General features: G+C 46.5%; 2 protein-coding genes across 3 annotated transcripts in view; both read right to left on the bottom strand.

Moving 5' to 3' along the window:
* LOC120929744 (beta-hexosaminidase subunit beta-like) overlaps positions 1-21,306 on the bottom strand; it is an 88,351-nt gene extending 67,045 nt beyond the window's left edge. Inside the window, exons 1-2 of one of the 2 annotated variants that reach the window (XM_040341435.1) lie at positions 20,973-21,306; positions 2,316-2,464 (exon numbers count right to left, since the gene is read on the bottom strand). In XM_040341435.1, the coding sequence (XP_040197369.1) occupies positions 2,316-2,464; positions 20,973-21,244 (421 nt within the window). In that variant the 5' untranslated portion in view covers positions 21,245-21,306. The remainder of the gene's footprint in view (positions 1-2,315; positions 2,465-20,972) is intronic. The other variant, XM_040341434.1, reaches the window with a different exon arrangement.
* On the bottom strand, positions 12,080-13,927 carry LOC120929796. The gene is made up of 2 exons (XM_040341438.1): positions 12,336-13,927; positions 12,080-12,119 (listed from the first exon to the last, which is right to left on the bottom strand). Exon 1 carries the CDS (start codon positions 13,725-13,727, stop codon positions 12,339-12,341), a length of 1,389 nt encoding a protein of 462 aa, XP_040197372.1. The 5' UTR covers positions 13,728-13,927; the 3' UTR covers positions 12,080-12,119; positions 12,336-12,338.
* Positions 21,307-22,510: the final 1,204 nt, after the last annotated feature.

Consider the following 22,510-nt stretch of genomic DNA (forward strand, 5'->3'; position numbering starts at 1 on the left):
GAATCGAAACTATTCATCCTCAGTTAACAGCCTCAGATACACTGGATGCCATAAATGCAGCTCTGCTACAATCAGCCGACTTAGTAGCACCGAAACGCAAAGTCCGCATCCGGAAAAAAAAGTCCGGCTGGTTCAACAACCAGCTATCCCTACTGAAGCAAGAGCGCAGAAGGGCGGAAGCCGCCTGGAAAAGAAGCCCTTCAGAAGATCACCTCATCATCTACAAGGCAATAACAACACAATATCATAAAGAAATCTTCAAAGCAAAGAAACATCATTTTTCTATGACGATTAACAGCGCCATGAACCGCCCCCGAGAACTATTCAAGATGGTCACCCAGACCATGAATCCGGGATGTCTTGAAGTCCCCAATTCAGACACCCAAGAGTTCTGTAATGAACTATCGGATTTCTTCATCGACAAAATCGAAAGAATCCGGGTAAGTATTCTGCAAAATAATACCCCCCTCAGCCCCCTCTTCAATCAACTACAAAACACCAACAGAAACCTTCTACAATCAACTAAGTTCACTCTGGAACCCATCTCCATCGATACCACCAAAAATATCATTGGTGCGTTGCGGAACAGCACAGCACCCAATGACATCATTCCCACCAAGCTGCTGAAGGAATGCGCCGACATTCTGGCGCCTCCCATCACACAGCTTATAAATCAGTCATTTAAGGAAGGCATAGTGCCATCCCTGCTGAAAGAGGGCACAATCCAGCCCATCCTGAAAAAACCTAACTTGGATCCCAAGGACCCAACTCACCGCCGCCCCATAACAGGCCTAAATATTCTCTCCAAGATAATGGAGAAAATAGTGGTACAACAGCTGCAACAGCATCTGGATACCCACAATCTACTCGATCCATTTCAATCAGGTTTCCGTCCCGGACACGGGACAGAAACGGCCTTACTTAAAATATGGGACGATGCCCTCGAGGCCGCAGACGAGGGAGAATCCTGTCTCCTGGTTCTGCTGGACCTAAGCGCAGCCTTTGACACAGTAGACCACAAAATGTTACTGATGCGACTGGCCGAGGTAGCCAGAATCGCAGAAGGTGATTTACCATGGTTTTCCTCCTTTCTTGAAAACCGATCACAAACAGTGAAACTGGGATCTTTCACGTCGGAAAAATGCACGGTGCCATGTGGAGTCCCCCAAGGATCCCCCCTGTCACCGGTACTGTTCAACATCTATCTTCGCCCTCTCTTTGATATTATCAGTAGCCAAGAACTACTTTATCACTCTTATGCAGACGATACGCAATTGTATTTTCGCATCTGCAACAAAAAGGATCATCATCTCAGTTTAGAGAAATGTCTCTCTTCGATAGAAAATTGGATGACTAAGAGTTATCTTAAACTCAACAGTTCCAAAACAGAACTTCTTATGTTTCACGCCAGCCGCAAGAGTCAACTGGCAACAACCTGGACACCGCCGCCCATTCTGGGCCAAAGCATCACCCCTAGCTCCAAAGTCAAAAGTCTAGGAGTCATTTTTGACACCTTCATGACAATGGACGCACAAATAGGGTCAGTAGTCAGCGGATCGCACCATTTGTTGCACCTACTACGCAGACTTATTCCATTTATCCCCAAAGAAGACGTAGCAGTCGTGGTGGGAACAATCGTGAATTCCAGACTGGACTATGCAAATGCCCTTTACCTCGGGCTCCCAAAGTACCAAATCGCTCGTCTGCAAGTCGTACAGAATACGGCCGCCAGACTGGTGACTGGGAAAAGGACATGGGAATCAATCTCACCTTCGCTGAGAACCCTTCACTGGTTGCCAGTAAAAGACAGAATTGCATTTAAAGCACTCTGCCTGACACATAAGTGCATCCATGGGAAGGCTCCGCAATATCTTTGCGACAAGATAGAACCTCACAATTCTAATCGCGTTCTGCGATCCAGCGACCAAAATCTGGTCAAGGTGCCAAAAACCAAATACAAGTCCAAAGGAGAAAGAAGGTTTGCTTTTCAAGGTCCGAGACTATGGAACGCTTTACCAACCAGCGTTCGGTTGGAGGAAAACCACCTGACTTTCAGAAGACAGATTAAAACTCTGCTCTTTTGATGTCATGAGACACGAAACATCAAGCGCCCAGAGGCGATTCAGTTCGCATGTGCCGCGCTATATAAGTTTTTCATTCATTCATTCATTCAACCTCAGCGCTCATACATGGATGAAAAAAAAACAACAACCGAGCTGTGCATCGTTGGCTTTAGTTTATAATCTAGATAAAACAAAAAAGATATAAAAAACAAGTCACATGGTTCGCTTAGTACTAAAGTCCTAAATACTCACATGACTCATCTGAACGGATGTTGGGATACTTGTGACATTCGTTGTCCTTTGAGGTGATGATGACCTGAAGTTGTACCAATCGTCCTGCCCTTGGTTTACCTGCAGTTACATCTTCCAATCGCAGGAAACCAAATATGTAATTGAAGTATCTGAAAACAAACATTGGAAAGTTTAAAAATGTGCATTCTAAAACTTTTCAATCTGAAATCTTGTTAAAAAAAATAAAAAATAAAATTACTGAGATTTTATTTAAAGCGGGAGTTCACCCGATTTTTTTTTTTTTTACATTAGATTGGACCTAATTACGGGAAGTAGAATCGGGTGTTTTGTTTAAAATCAATGCAGTACTTACCGTTTTAGAGATAGATGTTCTCCGCCGCTTCCGAGTATGGTCTTCGGGACTGGGCGTTCCTATTTGATTGACAGCCTTCCGACGGTCGCATACAGCGCGTCACGAGTTGCCGAACGTCGGTGCGGCTCTATACGGCGCCTGCGCACCGACGTTCAGCTACTTATGGAAACTGGTGACGCGCTGTATGCGACGGTCGGAAGGCTGTCAATCAAATAGGAACGCCCAGTCCCGCAGCCCATACCCGGAAGCCACGGAGAACATCTATCTCTAAAACGGTAAGTACTGCATTGATTTTAAACAAAACACCCGATTCTACTTCCCGTAATTAGGCCCAATCTAATGTTAAAAATTGATTTTTTTGGGTGAACCTCCACTTTAAGTTCTGCAATATAACAAGAGAAATAAAGCATTACAGAAACTAAAAGTGCACCCAAAAATAGCAATACACGTTGAACAAATATTGCTCCCCAAATGCAAAACGAGAGCAGCAACAGTCCAATACTGTAACAGAACATGGGTAAAACAGAACACCAAGACACAAGGGTCATAGGTGCACAAGATGATGCAAAAAAAAAATAAAAAAAACACAGCATCCAAGCTACGAGGCAATATTGTGCAGTCAAAACCACCAATGTCTCCATGATTCCAAAGCACAAATTAAATATATGGTTGGGGGCAGGGCACAGAAACCTGCACAGGTCATTGAAATCGCAGCCGAAATTGGGACCGACAAGCGGGAGTGAAATCCTGCAAGTATTCCTGCAGCCCAGAGTGAACCTGGGCTTAAGCCCCTTTCACACACGCTTTTCTGATCACGTCCACCTAACAGGATACTTCATTCACCACTATGGAGCGGCGGATGTCAGCTGACACCCGCTATTCAATCCTGTCCACCAAAACCAGATGGATGGAGACACTACTTTCCATCCGTCTGGTGGACCGGATGAAAAACAGACAGGCCGTCCGTTTTCATCCGATCTCCCCACAGAGGAGAGCGGGACTCGGACAGGTCCGTCTCAGCACAGTGAGCGGAGACGGACCCGTCATCCACCTTAGCAGATCGATCTGCCGCTGAGCAAAGTGGAATCTGTCGGGCGGACCGCCTGCGTGAAAGGTCCCTTACACTTTTTTCCACCGAGGGCAGTTAACACCATAGAATTGCAGTCCAGATGATTTTCTGCATGCGTATTTTTTGGTGCGTTTTTGATGCAGTCCAGTATTTTTATTTCCACACCTTTTTTCTTAACCTTGAATAAAGACATGTGTGTGTTCCAATGCATTTTTTATGCTTTTTACTGTCCAGTGCAGGAAAAATGCAGCATGTTCTACTTTATTTTTCTGGAACTGCAAGCACTGGTGTGAACTATGCCATTAAAAAAACATATAACCTACTTTCCTTGCGTTTTTGATGCAGACAAGAAAAAAAAAAAAAACACTAGACCGCATGTGGTAGGAACTGGCCCTAAAAAAAAAAAAAAACTTTGGTTTTTAAATCAAGTGTAATGGGGCCTTTTAGCATAACATGTCTTCTACTATAAAGAACCTGGCTGCTCACAATTTTTTATTTTAGTCCCCTCGTTCACAGATGCAGTGCAGGATTTACAGCAATTCCTGTGCGTCTCCCAGACCATATCACAATCACACTACGTTCATGCAAACCATAGGGGGTGTCAATGTTAATGACTATGCAAAAACAGGTCACAAAATGCAGTTGCGATTGGCTGAAATGAATGGGTTTGAACATTCTAGTGCAAAAAAAAATAAAAAAATAAGGGGGGGGGGGGGGGGTGTCTTCACCTTTCCTGCAGGTGTGGTGCAACTTGCAGTGCGATTTGAGCCATACAAAATGAATGGCTCAAATTGCACTGCAATGAGTTGCATGGGTTTGAATAGGAATGCGGTGCGATTTTTGTCCAAATCAGATGCAGTTTGCACTGTGAACTGGGATTCAGTTTATTTATCATACGCTGTACCCTGATCAAGGTGTGTCACTTCTGTGGCAGGTTAAACAAATAAAACCAGTTAACTTTAATAATAACAACTGCAAACACTTGAAGATTTCCCAACTCGCTGGAGGAAGTAAAGCAATAAACTCACCACCGCTATTCAGTATACCTTACCTGACCTGACCTGTAGAGTACATACAGCGCATCCAGAATGTATTCACAGCACTTCACTTTTTCCACATGGTTATGTTATAGCCTTATTTCAAAATTTATCAAATTAATTATTTTCCTTAAAATGTTACAAACGTGAAAGACGTTTGTTTGAAAGGTTTACAAATTTACGGGCACACAGGCACCTCCGCCTAACTGAATCCGCTTGCTCGGCTCCGCTGATCCCCATTGAGCAAGCGGACGGCAGGTCCATCTCTCCTCACTGTGCAGAGCGGATACAGTCCCGCTCGCCTATGAGGTAATCGGGTGAAAAGGACCGCTAGTCCATTTCCATCCGATTCTGCCGGACAGATGGAAAACAGGACCACCATTTTGTGGGGAGGATGGGATAGAGTCACCACAGACTGTGGAAAACGTTGCATTTCATTCGGAAATCTAGGTCCAGAGTCTGGAGGAAGAGCGGAGAGGCCCAGAACCCAAGTTGCATGAGGTCCAGTGTGAAGATATTTGCAAAGATTTCAAAACAAACTCCTTTCACATTGTCATTACGTTTATGTCATATTAGCAGAATTTTGAGGAAATTCATTAAATCCATTTTGGAATAAGGCCACAACATAACAAAACGTGAAAAAAAAAGTCAAGTGCTGTGAATACGTTCCGGATTCACTGTATATCACTTGGTGTGTGACGCATCTATACGATACAGGGCTCAAAATTTCAAGTCCTGAGCTACTAGCCAGGCTGCCTCAAGGTTTACTCGCCACCAGCTGCCCCACCCAACCCTGACCTTCCCAATTCTGCCCCAAAACACGCCCTCATGAATTAATGAATTCTCTCAAGAAACTACACTTAGACCCAGTGCCAGCCCAAGACATTGTGCTGCCTGGGACCAAGAATGAAATGCCCCCCCCCCCCCCCCAAAAAAAAATCACACCCACCAAAAGGCCCCCACATTCAATATTTTATATCATAACTAAAGGGGACCCGTCATGGCTCTATACATGTATAGGAGTATAAAGAGGACCTGTCATGGCTCTATACATGTATATAGAAATGTTCTGCCTTCCCGCTCTTGTCACCACTAACAGCAGCGGCGCTGGGCTCCTCACAGGCAGTGGCACCTGCCCGCTCACTCGCTGACTCCCCCCCCCCCCCCCTCTGCGAGTGTCTTCACAGGCAGCCCGGCACCGCGCTCCTCACATGCAGCATAGCAGGCGGAACGGGCTGGCTGGCAGGCGTCAGTATGCTGCCCCCCTAAAAGTACCCATGGTACCACCCGCTCCCATCATAGGGCCGGCCCTGCTTAGACCCCTTTCACACTGAAGCGTTTTTGCAGCGTTTTAGCGTTAAAAAGAGCGCTATTAAAACGCTCATAAAACGCTCTCCATGCATCTCAATGGACCCTTTCACACTGAGTCCTGCAAGCAGCATCTTTGGAGCAGCTTTTGGGCGCTGAAAAAACGCTCCAAAAACGCCCCTCTCCATTGAAATGAATTGAAAGCGCTGTAAAAACGCCTTACTCTTTCACACTGAGGCGTTGCACTGGCGGGGCATTGAGAAAAGTCCTGCAAGCAGCATCTTTGGAGCAGCTTTTGGGCGCTGAAAAAACGCCTTACCCTTTCACACTGAGGCACTGCAAAAACGCCCTAAAACGTTAGGGTCTTAGCGGTGCTTTACCAGCACATTGGGATTGCAGATGAGGCTTCTCTCCAATTACGCTCGAATAACGCCCCAGTGTGAAAGGGGCCTTAAAGCGGAAAAATTAAAAGTCAGCAGCTGCAGTATTTGTAGCTGCTGACTTTTTTCAAGTGGTTGTAAACCCTTTACAACCACTTTAACCTACAGGTAAGCCCAGATCAAGGCTTACCTACACGGTTTAGGAGGTATATGCAATATCCCTGAATGATAACTTCTAGAGCGCATGCGCCATCTTGAAAGGGCACGTTGTGCCGTTTCAAGCTGGGGTCATGCCATGACTGGCAGGCTCCCGCTTGCACGCGACTGGGGGCCAGTCAGAGCCAGAGTTCGCAGCCCCGGAAGGAAGAGGGGTGAAGAATGCTATAAGGCAATGCATAGCAGCCCATTATGCTTTACCTTTGCAGGGAAACAAAGAGGAAGTAAAACCCATTAGGGGTTGTAAAGGAAAACGTTTTCTCACCTAAATGCATTCTATGCATTAACCACTTAAGCCCCGGACCAATATGCAGCCTAAAGACCCAAGGTGTTTTTACAGTTCGGGACTGCGTCGCTTTAACAGACAATTGCGCGGTCGTGCGACGTGGCTCCCAAACAAAATTGGCGTCCTTTTTTCCCCACAAATAGAGCTTTCTTTTGGTGGTATTTGATCACATCTGCGGTTTTTAGTTTTTGCGCTATAAACAAAAATAGAGCGACAATTTTGAAAAAAAAGCAATATTTTTTACTTTTTGCTGTAATAAATATCCCCCAAAAACATATATAAAAACATTTTTTTTCCTCAGTTTAGGCCGATACGTATTCTTCTACCTATTTTTAGTAAAAAAAAAAATCGCAATAAGCGTTTATCGATTGGTTTGCGCAAAATTTATAGTGTTTACAAAATAGGGGATAGTTTTATTGCATTTTTATTATTTTTTTTTTTTTTTTACTACTAATGGCGGCGATCAGCAATTTTTTTCGTGACTGCGACATTATGGCGGACACTTCGGACAATTTTGACACATTTTTGGGACCATTGTCATTTTCACAGCAAAAAATGCATTTAAATTGCATTCTTTATTGTGAAAATGACAGTTGCAGTTTGGGAGTTAACCACAGGTGGCGCTGTAGGAGTTGGGGTGCACCTAGTATGTGTTTACAACTGTTTGGGGGTGTGGCTGTAGGAATGACGTCATCGATCGTGTCTTCCCTATAAAGGGAATGACGCGATCGATGCGCCGCCATAGTGAAGGACGGGGAAGCCGTGTTTACACACGGCTCTCCCCGTTCTTCAGCTCCGGGGAGCGATCGCGACGGAGCAGCTATAAACAAATAGCCGCGCCGTGGTCCCGGATCGCTCCCCGAGCGGACCCGACCTCTGCATGTAGCGGGGGGGGTCCCGATCGGACCCCCCACCCGCTAATAGGCGAGGACGTACGTGTACGCCCATGTGCCTGTACGTGCCATATTGTGGACGTATATGTACATGCGGGGGTCGGGAACTGGTTAAGGTGAAAAAACGGAGTATACCGGCCCCTGTTATACTTACCTGACCCCTCGAAAGTCCCGCGCTCGGCAAAGACATCCTCTTTGCCGCTTAGCCTGGCAGTTGATTGGCTAAAGCAGATGGATTAAAAGCAGCGCAGCAATTGGCTGGCAATCACATCCAATAACGTGGCGCACCGAGGGGTGGGGCCGAGTGATACAGTGAGCGGCTATGGCCGCTCGATGCATCGCAGGAGCGCACCCGCATGGACTCCACACTATGCGAGGAAGCTTGCATTAATGTGTGGAGTTCTTGCGGGGAGGACCAGAGACAGCCGCCGAGGGACCCCAAAAGACGTGGTTCGGGGCCACTCTGTGCAAAACGAGCTGCACAGTGGAGGTAAGTATAACATGTTTGTTATTTTAAATTTAAAAAAAAAATCCTTTACGACTGCTTTAATATTAGGACACTTGCCCGTCCAGGGTGTCCGCGATGTCGATCTTTTGCTTGGCTCTCGGGTGCTGCCTCTGCCATCTTCGGTAAGGGAATCAGAAAGTGATGCCTTGCGGCTTTACTTCCTGGTTCCCTATGTGCACAGTCCCTGCTGTCTTCTGGGACATGTGTGTTTCCCAGAAGACAGCGAGGGGAGGGACGAAGTAGGTGCAAATACCTGTATTACACAGGTATCTGCTCCCTCCTCCCCCCTGAAAGGTGCCAAATGTGACACCGAAGGGGGGGGGGGGGAATATTCCGAAACGCGGAAGTTCCATTTTTGGGTGGAACTCAGCTTTAAATGTTTTATGCAGAAGTTAAATTATAAAAATCATCAACAACAACTTAATCCATGCCCACCAATACAGCCTGCCTGTGTAGGGGAGGAGAGAAACGGGAGGGCCGCTCGGATGATCAGAGCACAGCAATAACAGCTTTCATTTCAATTGCCGTGTTTTTGCCGCTCATCACATACAGCCCCGCCCCCTGGCCCGGGGAACTTTGATTGACAGGGGGAGGGGTTATATGTGACAGCGACCAGCTGAGAACACCGCAATGTGAAAGAAAGCCGTTATCGCTGTGTTCCCTGCGCTGTGATCATCCAGGCTGTCCCTTTTTCTCCTCTGCAATCGCTGGAAGGACTCCTATTCAACCTAGGCTGCCGACGGTGCTTGCCCCCCCCCCCCCCCCCTCCACACCCAGGCAGCGATAGCTCGCCAGCCCTCAAAAAGTGGAATTTGAGGAAATATATAGATATCAGATATGATATCTATCCAAGTTTCATTTTTTTAATTGAATTACTGAAAAAAATTAACTTTTTAATGAGGTTCTAATTTTATGAGATGCACCTGCAAATGTGATTTTTATTTTTAATAAATTCGTAAAGATTTCAAACTCCTTTCACATTGTCATTATGAAGTGTTTGGAGAAGTTTGAGGGAAAAAACATGAATACATTTTGGAATAAGGCTATAACAAGACAACATGAGGAAAAAGTGAAGCACTGTGAATACTTTCCGGATGCACTGTAACTCATACTGGATGTGGTTCTAACACTTCCCTCATGACCAGCAGAACAGCAAAGTCATCTGATCACACAGACCAATGGAAAGTCCCACGTCGTTTGATGACAGTTCCTGTTAATGACCGGTCTTGTCTGGTTTGTACAACAGGAAATATGAGTTTTCTTTGATCAGGGCCTGGAGATATAGAACAATAATAACTGTCATGTGACATGTGGGGAAATTACGCTGTGCTGAGTGTGACTCTGAGCTTGAGGTCAGGTCACATGCAATCACCCTGTTAGATGGAGAAGCAAACCGTCATTCAGCAGCAGTTGCAGAACTAAAAGTCTTGTACTGAGAGCAGTGCCGATCCTGACCTCCCTGGGGCCCCAAGCAAAATGGGGGGGGGGGGGGGTATGTGGGGCGCCACCGACAGTGACATGTCACATTAAAGATTAAAGTTGAGAAGCGGGGAGGGGGTGTCCTGCTGTCGAAAATTACATTTTACATTAAAGTGAGAAGCGGGGGTGCCGACTTCCTACCTCTTCTCCCATGCAGCCAGTGAGTTGAGAAATGGGGTGAGGGGCCAAAAATGACTTCTCACCAGGCGGGGCCTTTAGTAATTTGGGGGGCCCTCCGTGGCTTTGCGGGGCCCTAAGCGGCTTGCATAGTGAGCCTATAGGGCGGATCGGCCCTGACTGAGAGAACGACCATCACAATAGGTTTTTATAAATCAACTTAGCAATGGGGGAAAAACAGAACGCACACACTGGAGCACAATACAACTGGTGTGGGAGAGCTGCAGATGCTGGAACATGTTCTCAAAAGGTGAACTTATCCATTTAACGACTGCCCTATAGAACATTTACTGCTACAGGATGGCCGTTCTCTGCAGAATCGCATTAAATATGTACAACACACAAGCGCGATTCTGCACTTCTATGTAAGGGGCGCATGCCGCTTCTGCTGCGATTTGTCCACAGAAGAGACGCCAAATCAGCGCAGGTGCTGGCCAATGGATGGCCGCCGACACCCGCCAATCATCAAGCAGACCACACAGGACAGAGCTCTGCCTATGTAAACAAAGCAGAGCGCCACCCTGACACCAGGTAAAGAAAATCCATCACATTTTAGTAAAAGCATCACACAAAAACACTAGCTAGGCACACATTTAACCCTTTGAAAGCATTTGTTTTAGGGTAACAAATGCTTCAAGTTCAAAATACTAATAACTTACAAAGCCATCCACAACTTGGCCCGCAGCTACATCACTGACCTAATCTCAAAAATACCAACCTAATCATTCTTAGTTCCTGCCAATGCCTCATCTCTGGCTCCCTTGCCACCTCCTCCCATTCAGGACTCCCCCCCCCTCTTATCCTATGGAACTCCCTACCCCAATCTGTCCAATTATCTCCTACTCTATTTGCTTTTAGACGATCCCTGAAAACCCTTCCCTTCAGAGAAGCCTATCCTGCCTCCACCCAACAACTGTACGTTTATTTTCTCCATCAGCTCATCCCTCACAGTTGTTACTTTTGTATCACTTGACCTTCCCTCATAGATTGTAACCTCTGACAAGCAGAGCTCTCTGATCCCTCCTGTATTGTATTGAATTGTATTGTAACTGTACTGTCTGCCCTCATGTTGCAAAGCTCTGCACAAACTGTTGGCCCTCTATAAATCCTGTATAATATATGATTACTACTAGTCCCAGTTCACACTGATGCAATGCAAAATTCACTGAAAATTCTGTGCGGATTCCGCACTGCATCCAGATCACACCCTGTTCATGCAAACTCTATGTCAAGTTAATTCTCATTTTATTTTTTAAATAACAGACACTTTACAAACATGTTATACTTACCTCCTCTGTGCAGTTTGTTTTGCACAGAGCAGCTCGGATCCTCCTCTTCTCAGGTCCCTCTTTGCTGCTCCTGGCCGCTCCCTCCTATCAAGCGCCCCCTCAGCCAGCAGCTCTCTTTGGGGGCACCCCATCCTGATATCTATTCAGACAGGGCCCTGAATCGGACCCCGCCCTCTCCCCTGATTAGCTGACTGACAGCCGCGGGAGCCAAATGGCGCTGCTGCTGTGTCTAAGCCATTCAGAAGGAGTGTCCCGGATGGCTTAGACATGGAGAGAGAAGGGGCTCGAGTAAGTAAATTTGGGGGTGGGGGGCTGCTGGTTGCATAAAATGTATTAAGATATAATAATAAAAAATAAATAAAAAAAAAGAAGAACACAACACACACACCAAACAAATTGCCTTTGCAACCCCTTTAACACCCCAAAATCGGCTTGCAAAACGCAGTGTAATTTGCAGAATCAGATTGCATAGGTGTGAACCTTTATTGCGCTATTAACAAAAAAATACTTATGCAAAAAATATTTTCAATAAACCTATGCAGGGAGAACATGCAAACTCCAGGCAGGTAGCGTTGTGGCTGGGATATTACATATTTTTCTTCTTTATAAAAAAAATTGCAATCGGCGTATATTGATTGGTTTGAGCAAAAAATGGAGTTACACTTACCGGTAACGTCCTTTCCAGTAGTCTTTCAGGACAGCCACAACTTGAGAGATAGGCTCCTCCTCTTCCTTAGGAAACACTGCCCAGCCTTTAAAATCTCTCCTCCCCCTGCTAGACCTCAGTTTTTATACGAGCACTCCGGTCCGCTGGGGAGACACAAGAACATGTTAGTAATCCATAGTTAACACATCAATATCATACTATGTTCCTGGATTAGAAACCCCTTCTTCTTACTTTTCGGGAGGGTAACTAGGGCTGTCCTGAAAGACTACTGGAAAGGACGTTACCGGTAAGTGTAACTCCATTTTTCCCTATCCGTCTTTCAGGACAGCCACAACTTGAGAGGATAATCGAGTACTTACAATTTAGGGTGGGACCACGGCTTGCAAGACTTTTCTCCCAAAGGCTTGTTCACCTGCTGACACCAGATCTACTCTGTAATGCTTGATGAAAGTGGCGTAGCTGGACCAAGTTGCGGCTTTGCATATTTGATCTGGCGTCGCTCCAGCCCCTTCAGCCTGAGAAGTAGCCACCGCCCGAGTAGAGTGTGCCTTAATTCCTGTAGGGACTTCCCTACCAGATAAGGAGTAAGCCTGCCCAATAACTAGTCTGAGCCACCTAGCAATAGTGCGCCGAGACGCTTTCTGTCCCTTTCTGGTCCCAGAAAACAAAACGAACAAAGAGTCTGACTTCCTAAAAGCTCGAGTCAGCTCCAAGTACTGTAGGATACATCTCCTAACATCTAGTGTACTGAACTTAAATTCCCTTTCACCAGAGGGATTGGAACAAAATGAGGGTAATACCACCTCCTGGCTTCTATGGAACTTGGAAGCCACTTTCGGAAGGAAGGCCGGATCGGTTTTAAAAACAACTCGATCCGGGAAAATTACACAAAAAGGAGGACGAATGGACAGGGCTTCCAATTCACTGACCCTCCTGGCAGTAGTCACTGCAACTAAAAAGACTGTTTTAAATGTTAGATCCTTTAAAGAACACTTGTCTAAGGGTTCAAAGGGCAACCCTGTTAGCACCTGTAAAACTAATGATAGATCCCACTTGGGGAAGGAAGGTCCCTGGGAAGGTTTCTGTCTGGACAAAGCCCTAAAGAACCTGATGACCCAGGGATTGGATGCTAGAGGGCTCTCTAGAAACACACTGAGTGCTGAGACCTGGCCTTTAAGGGTACTCACTGACAAGCCTTTATCCGCTCCGCACTGGAGAAATTCCAGAACGGACTTGTGGCTTTGTGTTGGAAAGGAAAATTCCTGGCACCAAGTATTAAAACGAATCCAAACTTTTCTATAAATAGAACGTGTCTCCTTCTTCCTACTGTCAAGAAGGGTGGCAGTCAGTTTGTCCGAAAAACCTTTGGACCTCAGCAAGGACTCCTCAGTAACCACGCCGCGAGGTTCCATCTGTGTACCTGAGGGCACAGTACTGGACCCTGCGAGAGGAGATCCTCTCGAAGAGGAAGAAAAAGAGGGGGTTCTGTGGTCAGTTGCTTGAGAACCGAAAACCAGGCCCTCTTGGGCCAGTGGGGTGCCACAAGGATAAGTGAGGTGTTCTCCAGCTGAAATTTTCTCAGGACCAGTGGTAGAAGAGCTGGGGGTGGGAAGGCGTAACAAATCCCGAATCGCCAGCTCTGGGATAGGGCATCTATCCCTCTTGCTCCCTCTCCCCTGCCCCGAGAGAAAAACCAATGTGTTTTTGTGTTCTCCCTGGAAGCGAAGAGATCTATCTCCGGAGACCCCCATCTCTTGACCAAAAGATGGAAGACCTCCTGATTGAGGGACCACTCGTCTTCCCTCAGTTGACTTCGACTGAGGAAATCCGCTGTACTGTTTTCTATCCCCCTTAGAAAAACTGCTGATAAGGACAGGGTGTTTGTTTCGGCCCAGCGAAAGATTCTTGTTGTTATGGCCGACAGGGCTACACACCTGGTGCCACCCTGCTTGTTTACGCATTGTCTGACCTCACTTGGACGTGGTGTCCTCGAAGTCTCTCCTGAAAGAAGATGAGAGCTAAACCGATCGCCCTCAGCTCCTTCCAGTTGGAGGAATGTTTCAGCTCTGCCACTTCCCAAACACCCTGTGCTGGAAGTACCCCCAGGTGAGCCCCCCAACCTCTGCCGCTGGCGTCTGTGGTGACGATCAATGGAGACCGGATATGCCATAGACGACCCTGTGACAGATTGGTGATCTTTCTCCACCACCAGAGGGATCTCTTTACCTGACTTGGGACCTGTACCAGAACGTCTAGGTGTTCTGAGCTGTGGTCCCAGATTCTGAGTACAAAGGCCTGCAGGGCCCGAAAGTGAATCCCTGCCCACTGGACTGCCGGTAGAGTGGAAGTTAACAGTCCTAGTGTTGACATCAGGAATCTGATTGAAACCTGATGGCTGCCCTGGAGGGCAGATACTGACTTTTCTAACTTTAGAGCCTTCTCTAATGGAAGGAAGACCCTTAGCAGGGTGGAGTCCAGGGTGTACCCTAAATAAGGAATGCGCTGCGATGGTATTAGACTGGATTTTTCCAGGTTTAATAGCCAACCTAGGTCCATAAGGGTCTTTTTGGTTAGTTCCAGGTCCCTGGAGACTTGTTCCGGAGAGGCTGCAAAAAGAAGCAGGTCGTCCAGGTACGCTATTATACCCACTCCCTGAAGACGCAGAAAAGCTATTGGTTCCGCCAGGACCTTTGTGAACACGCGGGGTGAGGAGGATAGACCGAATGGCAAGGCCTGGAACTGTAGGTGCACCACCGAAGTTCCCAAGTCTATCGCTAGCCGTAGAAACTCCTGAGACCCCTCTGCAATGGGTACGTGCAGGTACGCGTCCCTGAGGTCCAGGGAGACCATAAAGCAATTCTGTGGTAGGAGGGCCCTTACCGTGAAAATTGACTCCATACGGAATCTTTTGTATGTTACTGACTTGTTCAGCGGTTTCAGGTTTAGGATTAACCTGTACTTGCCAGAGGGTTTCTTTACCACGAAAACGTGGGAGTAAAACCCTCTTTTCTCCTCTCCTTTTGGGACTCTGCAAACAACATTTTGGACCTCCAGATCCCTCAAGGCCCCCACTAGAGCTTCTGCTTTTTCCTTGGCTCTGGGAAGCTGAGTGACCAGGTACCTCTGTGGCGGGAGGCATGAGAACTCTAGGGAATACCCCCTTCTCACTATCGCCAATACGTACCTGTTTGGGGAAAAAGACTCCCATTGTGGAAGGAAGGCCCCCAACCTTCCCCCCACTCTGATCTGGGAGTCATTGTTTTTTGGGGGGCTGGTCAGGTGGGCGAAAAATCGCTCCTCTTCCCCTACCCCTAGGTGTCCAGATCCTTTTTTGAGTCTCTGGTTTCGGAACCCCCGTTTGTCTTTGGGGACGAAACCCTCTTCCTTTTTGTGGAGCTTTACGTTTAAAAGGAAAAGATTTTTTCTTATCCGCCGTGCGGTCTAAGACTGACTCCAGGTCAGGACCAAATAGAAGGTCTCCTGTAAAGGGAATCCCACATAACTTAGACTTGGACGCAATGTCTCCTGACCAAGTCTTGAGCCAGAGAGCTCTTCTGGCAGAATTAGCCAGGGCTGCTGACCTGGCTGACATGCGGACGGATTCTGCTGAGGCATCCGCAATGTAGGCTACCCCTTTTAAAATTGTGGGGAAGGAAGCCAAAATAGTGTCCTTGTCCGTATCTGCCTCAATATGTTCTTGGATCTTTGAGAGCCAGTGTTCTAAATTACGGGCCACTACTGTAACTGCTAATTCTGGTTTTAAATTGCCAATTATGGACTCCCATGCTTTTTTTAACAATGAGTCCATTCTCTTATCCATAGCATCCGTCAGGTTGCCCATATCCTCAAATGCTAAATCAGTCTTTTTAGAGACTTGTGAAAAGGCCGCATCTAACTTAGGGTTCTTATTCCAAACAGACGTGGAATCTTCCGCAAAGGGAAACCTTCTCTTAAGGGATTGAGAAAAGAAAGGCTTTCTTTCAGGGTCCTGCCACTCCTTCTTAACAGTATCAATCAGAAGATCGTGTACTGGGAAAACCCTGCCCTTGTGTTCCCCTAGACCTTTGTACATCTGGTCATGGAGACTAAGAGGTTTAATATCCGTGTGAATGCCTAGGGTCGTGTAAATGGCCCCTAGTAGTTCCTCAACCTCATCAAGAGATAGCTTGTATCTGGAAGACTTCTTGGACTCACTGTCCTGGTCTTCTTCACCTGACTCTGCCTGCGAGTCGAAAGCAACATTCTCCATTAAGGAGTGCTGCCCCTGAGAAGGGCCTGCAAAATCAACTGCTTCCTCTGAAGGATCAGGAGAGGCAGGTGCAGGACCCTGAACATCAGGGCGGGCTGTAACCTGTGTGGGTACCAGGGGGGGTTGCACCCTTTCAAACAGGGTTTTGAAAGAGGAAAAGGTAGAGGCTAGTTCCTTAACTGAAGCAGCTAGACTATCCTCCTGTTCTGCATCCCTTTCCCTAACTAGAGAGTTTATGCAATCTCTGCATAAAACTTTTGCCCAAGAATCAGGAAGGGAATCCCTACAGGAAGCACACTTCTTCTTAGAACTATGTGTCCTTCCTGTTTTTTCTTGGCTCTTTTCTAGGCTCTTCTGAAAAATAGAAGACATAAGGACCCACATTAAAAGAACAGAGATATATATAAAAAAGTTTTTTTTTTTTTTTTTTTTTTAAATAACAACCTGGTTACAGCCCTCTGGGAAGCACTAGACAGACACTACTGCTAGGTGCCCTGCTGTCTTTCCCTCCTCTCCCCCAACCACCAAGGGAAAAATAGAGGAAGGAAAAGAGACATAGTCTAAAGTTTTGGGAACCCTCCCCAGGAACCCTTACCTTGGACTGGCTGGAGGTAGCGTCCCTAGTCGGGTCCCGTTCCGGAGAGGTCACCGACATAGCGGGGTGGTTGTGCTGTGTCTAACTCGTCCCAACGAGTATCCGACACCTCCAGCAGGACGCGTGGGTCTCTTATCAGCGCCGCGACCCGGAACCGGAAGTCGCGGGTCATAGGGAATCCTTTCCGAGGCGCACCGGAAATGACGTCGCCCGCCACTCGGCCCGCATTTTTTAAAAGAAAAAAACAATGTGCGGCCTGTAATCAGGGTGCCCGGAGCTGAATTCCCCCCGCCGCGGTCCTGTGGACACGATAGGGACCCCCCCACGAACCGTCTGTCGCGCTCGACCTGGTTGGGGTGCGTTTCTTTTGGCGGTAAGTTCTTTCGCCCAATCTCCTTTAGGAAGCCCTTGCCTCCACCATAGGAAAAATAATGATGGCCACAGTCCCCTGACTGTTCTGCCTGGTTCCTTAGCAGTGTCTCCCCACCGGAGGAAACACTAAGAACTGAGGTCTAGCAGGGGGAGGAGAGATTTTAAAGGCTGGGCAGTGTTTCCTAAGGAAGAGGAGGAGCCTATCTCTCAAGTTGTGGCTGTCCTGAAAGACGGATAGGGAAAAAGGTCTCTCCTCTACAAACTACAGGATCAATTTTGGGACTTTTTTTTTCTACTAGTAATGGTGGCGAGCTGCGATTTTTATCAGGATTGCGACAGACAAATCTGACCCTAAATTACGCTTTTTTACATTAAAAATGCACTGATCAATGTGCGTATAGCACTGATCAATGTACAAATGACACTGGCAGGGGTTAACACTAGGGGCAATCAAGGGGTTAACTGTGTTCCCTCCCTCTTTTTTTTACATTTAACTGCTTGCCGCAAGCAGATATACGTCTGCAGCATGGCACGGGCAGGCAAAAGGACGTATATATGCGTCCCCTTTAAGAAGCCGACATTGCGCACCTGCCGCAAGCTCCGTGACTCTGACCGCGGGTCCCGCGGACTCGATGTCCGCAGGCATACCCGCGATCGTGTCATGGTGAGGAAGAAGGGGGGAATTCTGATGTAAACAAGCATTTCCCCAGTCTTCCTAGTGACAGGACAGTGAACACAGCTTCCTGTAATCGGAAGTGGTGATCACTGTCCTGTCACACACAGCCCATCCCCCCTACAGCGCCACCTAGTGGTTAACCCCTTCAGTGTCAATTTCACAGTAAACAGTGCATTTTTATAGCACAGGTCGCTGTGAAAATGACAATGGTCCAAAAATGTGTCCGCCATAATGTTGCAGTCATGATTTAAAAAAAAAAAAAAAGTATTAATAAAAATGCCATAAAACTTTCTTCTATTTTGTAGACACTAACTTTTGCGCAAACCGATCAATATCCGCTTATTGCGATATTTTTTTTACCAAAAATGTGTAGAAGAATACATATCGGTCTAAACCGAGGGGAAAAAAAAATGTATATGTGTGTATATATTAGGGCTGCAACTAACGATTATTTTCATAATCGATTAGTTGGTCGATTATTGTTTCGATTAATCGATTATTTTCGGATAATAGCCTTAAAAAAATAAAAAAATTGTATTTTAATTTTTTTCTGGGCCAATTTGTTGTTGGGCAGATTACAAAACACAAATTGCCGCAAAAACACATTACATGCTTTTCTGCAGCTTCTACATTGAAGTATATTGAACCAAAAAAAAAAAAAAAATAGCACCGTTTTGCGTTAAAAAGTCCTTGCCCTTTTCAAATGCGCAGCAGCTGAAAAAAATCATGGATGTGAACGTGTCCCATAGGAAAACATGTAAATGAACTGTAGTGCGTTTCTGCAAAAAGCACCAAAACACAGAGGTGTGACCCCCGGCCTGAGATGTTTAGTAACATAATGGGGTTAAAAAAACAAAAATAAGTACAAAAACAGCAAATAATCGCTACTGTAAGGGGTTCATTTTTTTTACTGTGGGACAGTGAAAGTAATATTTACAGTAGCGATTTGCTTTTTTGTACTATAAAGGGCTAATTTTAGTTTTTTTTAACCCCATTATGTTACTGGCCGATTAATCGATTATGAAAATTGTAATCGATTGTCGATTAGTTGTTTCGCCCCTAGTATATATATATATAAAATATTTATTATAGCAAAAAGTAAAAAATATTGTTTTTTTTCAAAATTGTCGCTATTGTTTATAGCGCAAAAAATAAAAACCGCAGAGGTGATCAAATACCACCAAAAGCTCTATTTGTGGGGGAAAAAGGACGGCAATTTTGTTTGGGAGCCACGTCGTACGACCGCGCAATTGTCAGTTAAAGCGACGCAGTGCTGAATCACAAAAAGTGGCCTGGTCTTTGACCAGCAAAATGGTTCGGGGCTGAAGTGGTTAGATGAAATCCACCCTGTTCGCGAGGCTTCAAAAATGCAGAGGAAACGTTGACTTTTGTCGGCCTCATTCCATCCCGGACTTTCCATGACTGCAGGGACAGTGCTGACAGATCTGTTCTCTTCTATAGGACACCGTCTGGACTTTACATCCGTGTGTGCCGATAACAGGAAGTACCAACTACACCAAAAACTGCGCTTGGACGTAGCAATAGGTCATAATGATGAAAACCAGTGCAAATAAAAGAAGTGTTAAACAAAAAGTAATAAAAAGTGGCAGTCTAATATTTTTTTAAAAAGAGTGGCGCTATAGAGAATGTTCAAATTGCATCAAAAAGCTTTGGCAATAGTGGTTAAATGAGTTGTGGTGCCAACGTGTTATATATTCTATAAAGGACACCCGTGTGGCAAAATCCAAGAGCAGATACACCAATACACTAAATACACGGATATAGGAAGTCAGAAAAGTTCATATAGGTTTACAAGAACTCCTCTTCCTCAGTATTCAAAACAAGGAAAAGGAGTTCATAGAATATTTGGCACTACAACTTATTGTCAATGTTTTGATTGATAATTGTCACCATTGTCAATGTTTTGATTGATAATTGTCACCATTGTCAATGTTTTCGATTAACGCAATTTTTATTTTTGAGTTGAACATTGTTTTTAGAATAATAACAGGAAGACAGAATAATCCGCAGGCTGAATTCGCACTGATGCATTTCCTAAACGCGCGACACAAAACTTTGCGTTTAGCTAGAAACGTGCTACAATTGTGAGTCCTGCTTGGGGTGCCATTGATTGTTAATGGGGCCACAGACACGGGGTAGCAGATGCACGCTTTGCCTCGCGCTACAAACGTGCCAAAACACGCACTAATAACACGCAACGCTCTACAACTGAAAAGGTTCTGAAGCTACTTTGGGGCGCCTGTCACACATAGATCAGGGAATGGGAGGGGTTGCCCTGAGCGCGACGCATGTTAAAACGCAAATAATAAAAAAAATCAGTGAGTGGGAACACGCAGATGTGATAGGGTCCTCCAAGAGCCATGCCCTGTACAGGATAATCACATGTCCTGTAGGATCACATATATACATTTTTTTTTGGGGGGGGGGGGGGGGGGAAAATAGTCATCTCACATATTGGGGGGGGGGGGGGGAGAATAGTCATCTCACATATTTGAAGGGGGGGGTGAAGATCCCACACACATATTGGGGGGGGGGGGGTGATGATCACACACACATATCGGGGTGGGGGGGTGAAGATCCCACACATATTGGGGGGGGGTGTTAATGATCACACACATATTGGGGGGGGGGGTGATGACACCTATGGTGCCGGACACCCCTTTGATCACACAAACATATTGGGACGGGGGTGATCACACACACACACACACACACACTCCGATCACACATATGGGGGGGGTTGTGATGACACCTATGTACAGTACACCGGACAGCCTCCGATCACACATATTGGGGGGGGGGGGGCGATGATGACACCTCCTATGTACAGTACACCCCTTCGATCACACATATTGGGGGAGGTGACACCTCCTATGTACAGTACACCAGACACCCCTCCGATCACATATATTGGGGCGGGGGGGGGGGCGATGACACCTCCTATGTACAGCACACCGGACACCCTCCGATCACATATATTGGGGGGGGGGGGGGGGTGATGATCACACATATATTGGGGGGGGGGGGGGTGATGACACCTCCTATATACAGTACACCGGACACCCTCGGATCACACAGCTCACCTCCGGAAGGCATCCTGCAGCACCAGGCACTCCGGCCCCGCGGTGGATCGCTCTCCGTGGACTATGGAGAAGTCAGCCGGGGGGATGAACATGAAGTCGGGGGAGATTTGCACCTCCTGGGGAAGCGGCCACAGGGAGCCGTACGGGGAGGGATCCGGAGCACCGAGCGGCGGCAAATGCTCCCTCTTCTCCGGGGAATGATAGAGCCGGGACTCATAGCTGCCAGCGGTCTGTATCAGACACAGCACGGGAAGGATCCACATCCCTTCCATCACTTACTATACTAACTACATCTACACCAACTGCCGGGTCATGGGACGCCGCGGTCATGTGATTCCCGCCCAGACACGCCCCTTAGCATTACTAAAAGTCTGGATGGGCGTGTAAGTCCCGCCCACACACGCCCCTTATCATTACTAAAAGTCTGGATGGGCGTGTAAGTCCCGCCCACACACGCCCCTTATCATTAATAAAAGTCTGGATGGGCGTGTAAGTCCCGCCCACACACGCCCCTTATCATTACTAAAAGTCTGGATGGGCGTGTAAGTCCCGCCCACACACGTCCCTTATCATTACTAAAAGTCTGGATGGGCGTGTAAGTCCCGCCCACACACGCCCCTTATCATTACTAAAAATCTGGATGGGCGTGTAAGTCCCGCCCAGACACGCCTATTTTCAATACTAAAGAGTTTGATTTTCATGAAAATTCCGCCCAGACACGCCTTTATCTATTACTAGGCTTCGAAGGTCATGTAAGACCCCCCCCCCAGACACGCCCCTTCATTGGTGGTCATATAAATCCCACCAAGGCACGCCCCTTTTCTATTACCAGAAATTTGGGTGGCCATGTGATTCCCGTCCAGACACGCCTCTTCTCATTAGTAGACGATCCCAGACAAGCTCCATCCTATTAGGTGCTGGACATCGACCAAGCTTTTTTTGCCACTTTTTGTTTACAAGTTTACATTTTTTACTTGAAAATTACTTAGAACCCCCAAACATTATTTTTATTTTTTTTAGCAGAGACACTAAGGAATAAAATTTGCACAGCGGTTTTTCAAATACAATTTTTGTTTCGGAAAAGATACACTTTAATTAATTTAGAAAAAATATATATATATACCCCAATTTTTTTGTAAGTTATAAAACATTATGTTACACCGAGTAAAGAGATACCTACCACAAATACACAAAAAAACTAAGGCCCAGATTCACAAAGAAGTTACGCCGGCGTATCTTGAGATGCGTGGCTTAAGTGTATATTTGCACCGCCGTATCTATGCGCCGTACCCACAGAACTATATACGCCTGAAATTAGGCTTCTTCCGACCGATGTAACTTTTCTACGCTGGCGTAGCGTGGGCGCATATTTACGCTGGACGCATTTGACGCTCCCATTGATTTTGTATTTAAATATGCAAATGAGGGAGATATGCCGATTCCCGAACGTACGTGCGCCCGACGCAGGCTACGTGGCCCGACGCAGGCTAACTTTGCACCAGACGTGCGCAGGTCAGCTGGAGAGCAGCTTCAGCAGC

The sequence above is a fragment of the Rana temporaria genome, chromosome 1, assembly GCF_905171775.1.
Source record: "Rana temporaria chromosome 1, aRanTem1.1, whole genome shotgun sequence".
NCBI classification, from domain to species: domain Eukaryota; kingdom Metazoa; phylum Chordata; class Amphibia; order Anura; family Ranidae; genus Rana; species Rana temporaria.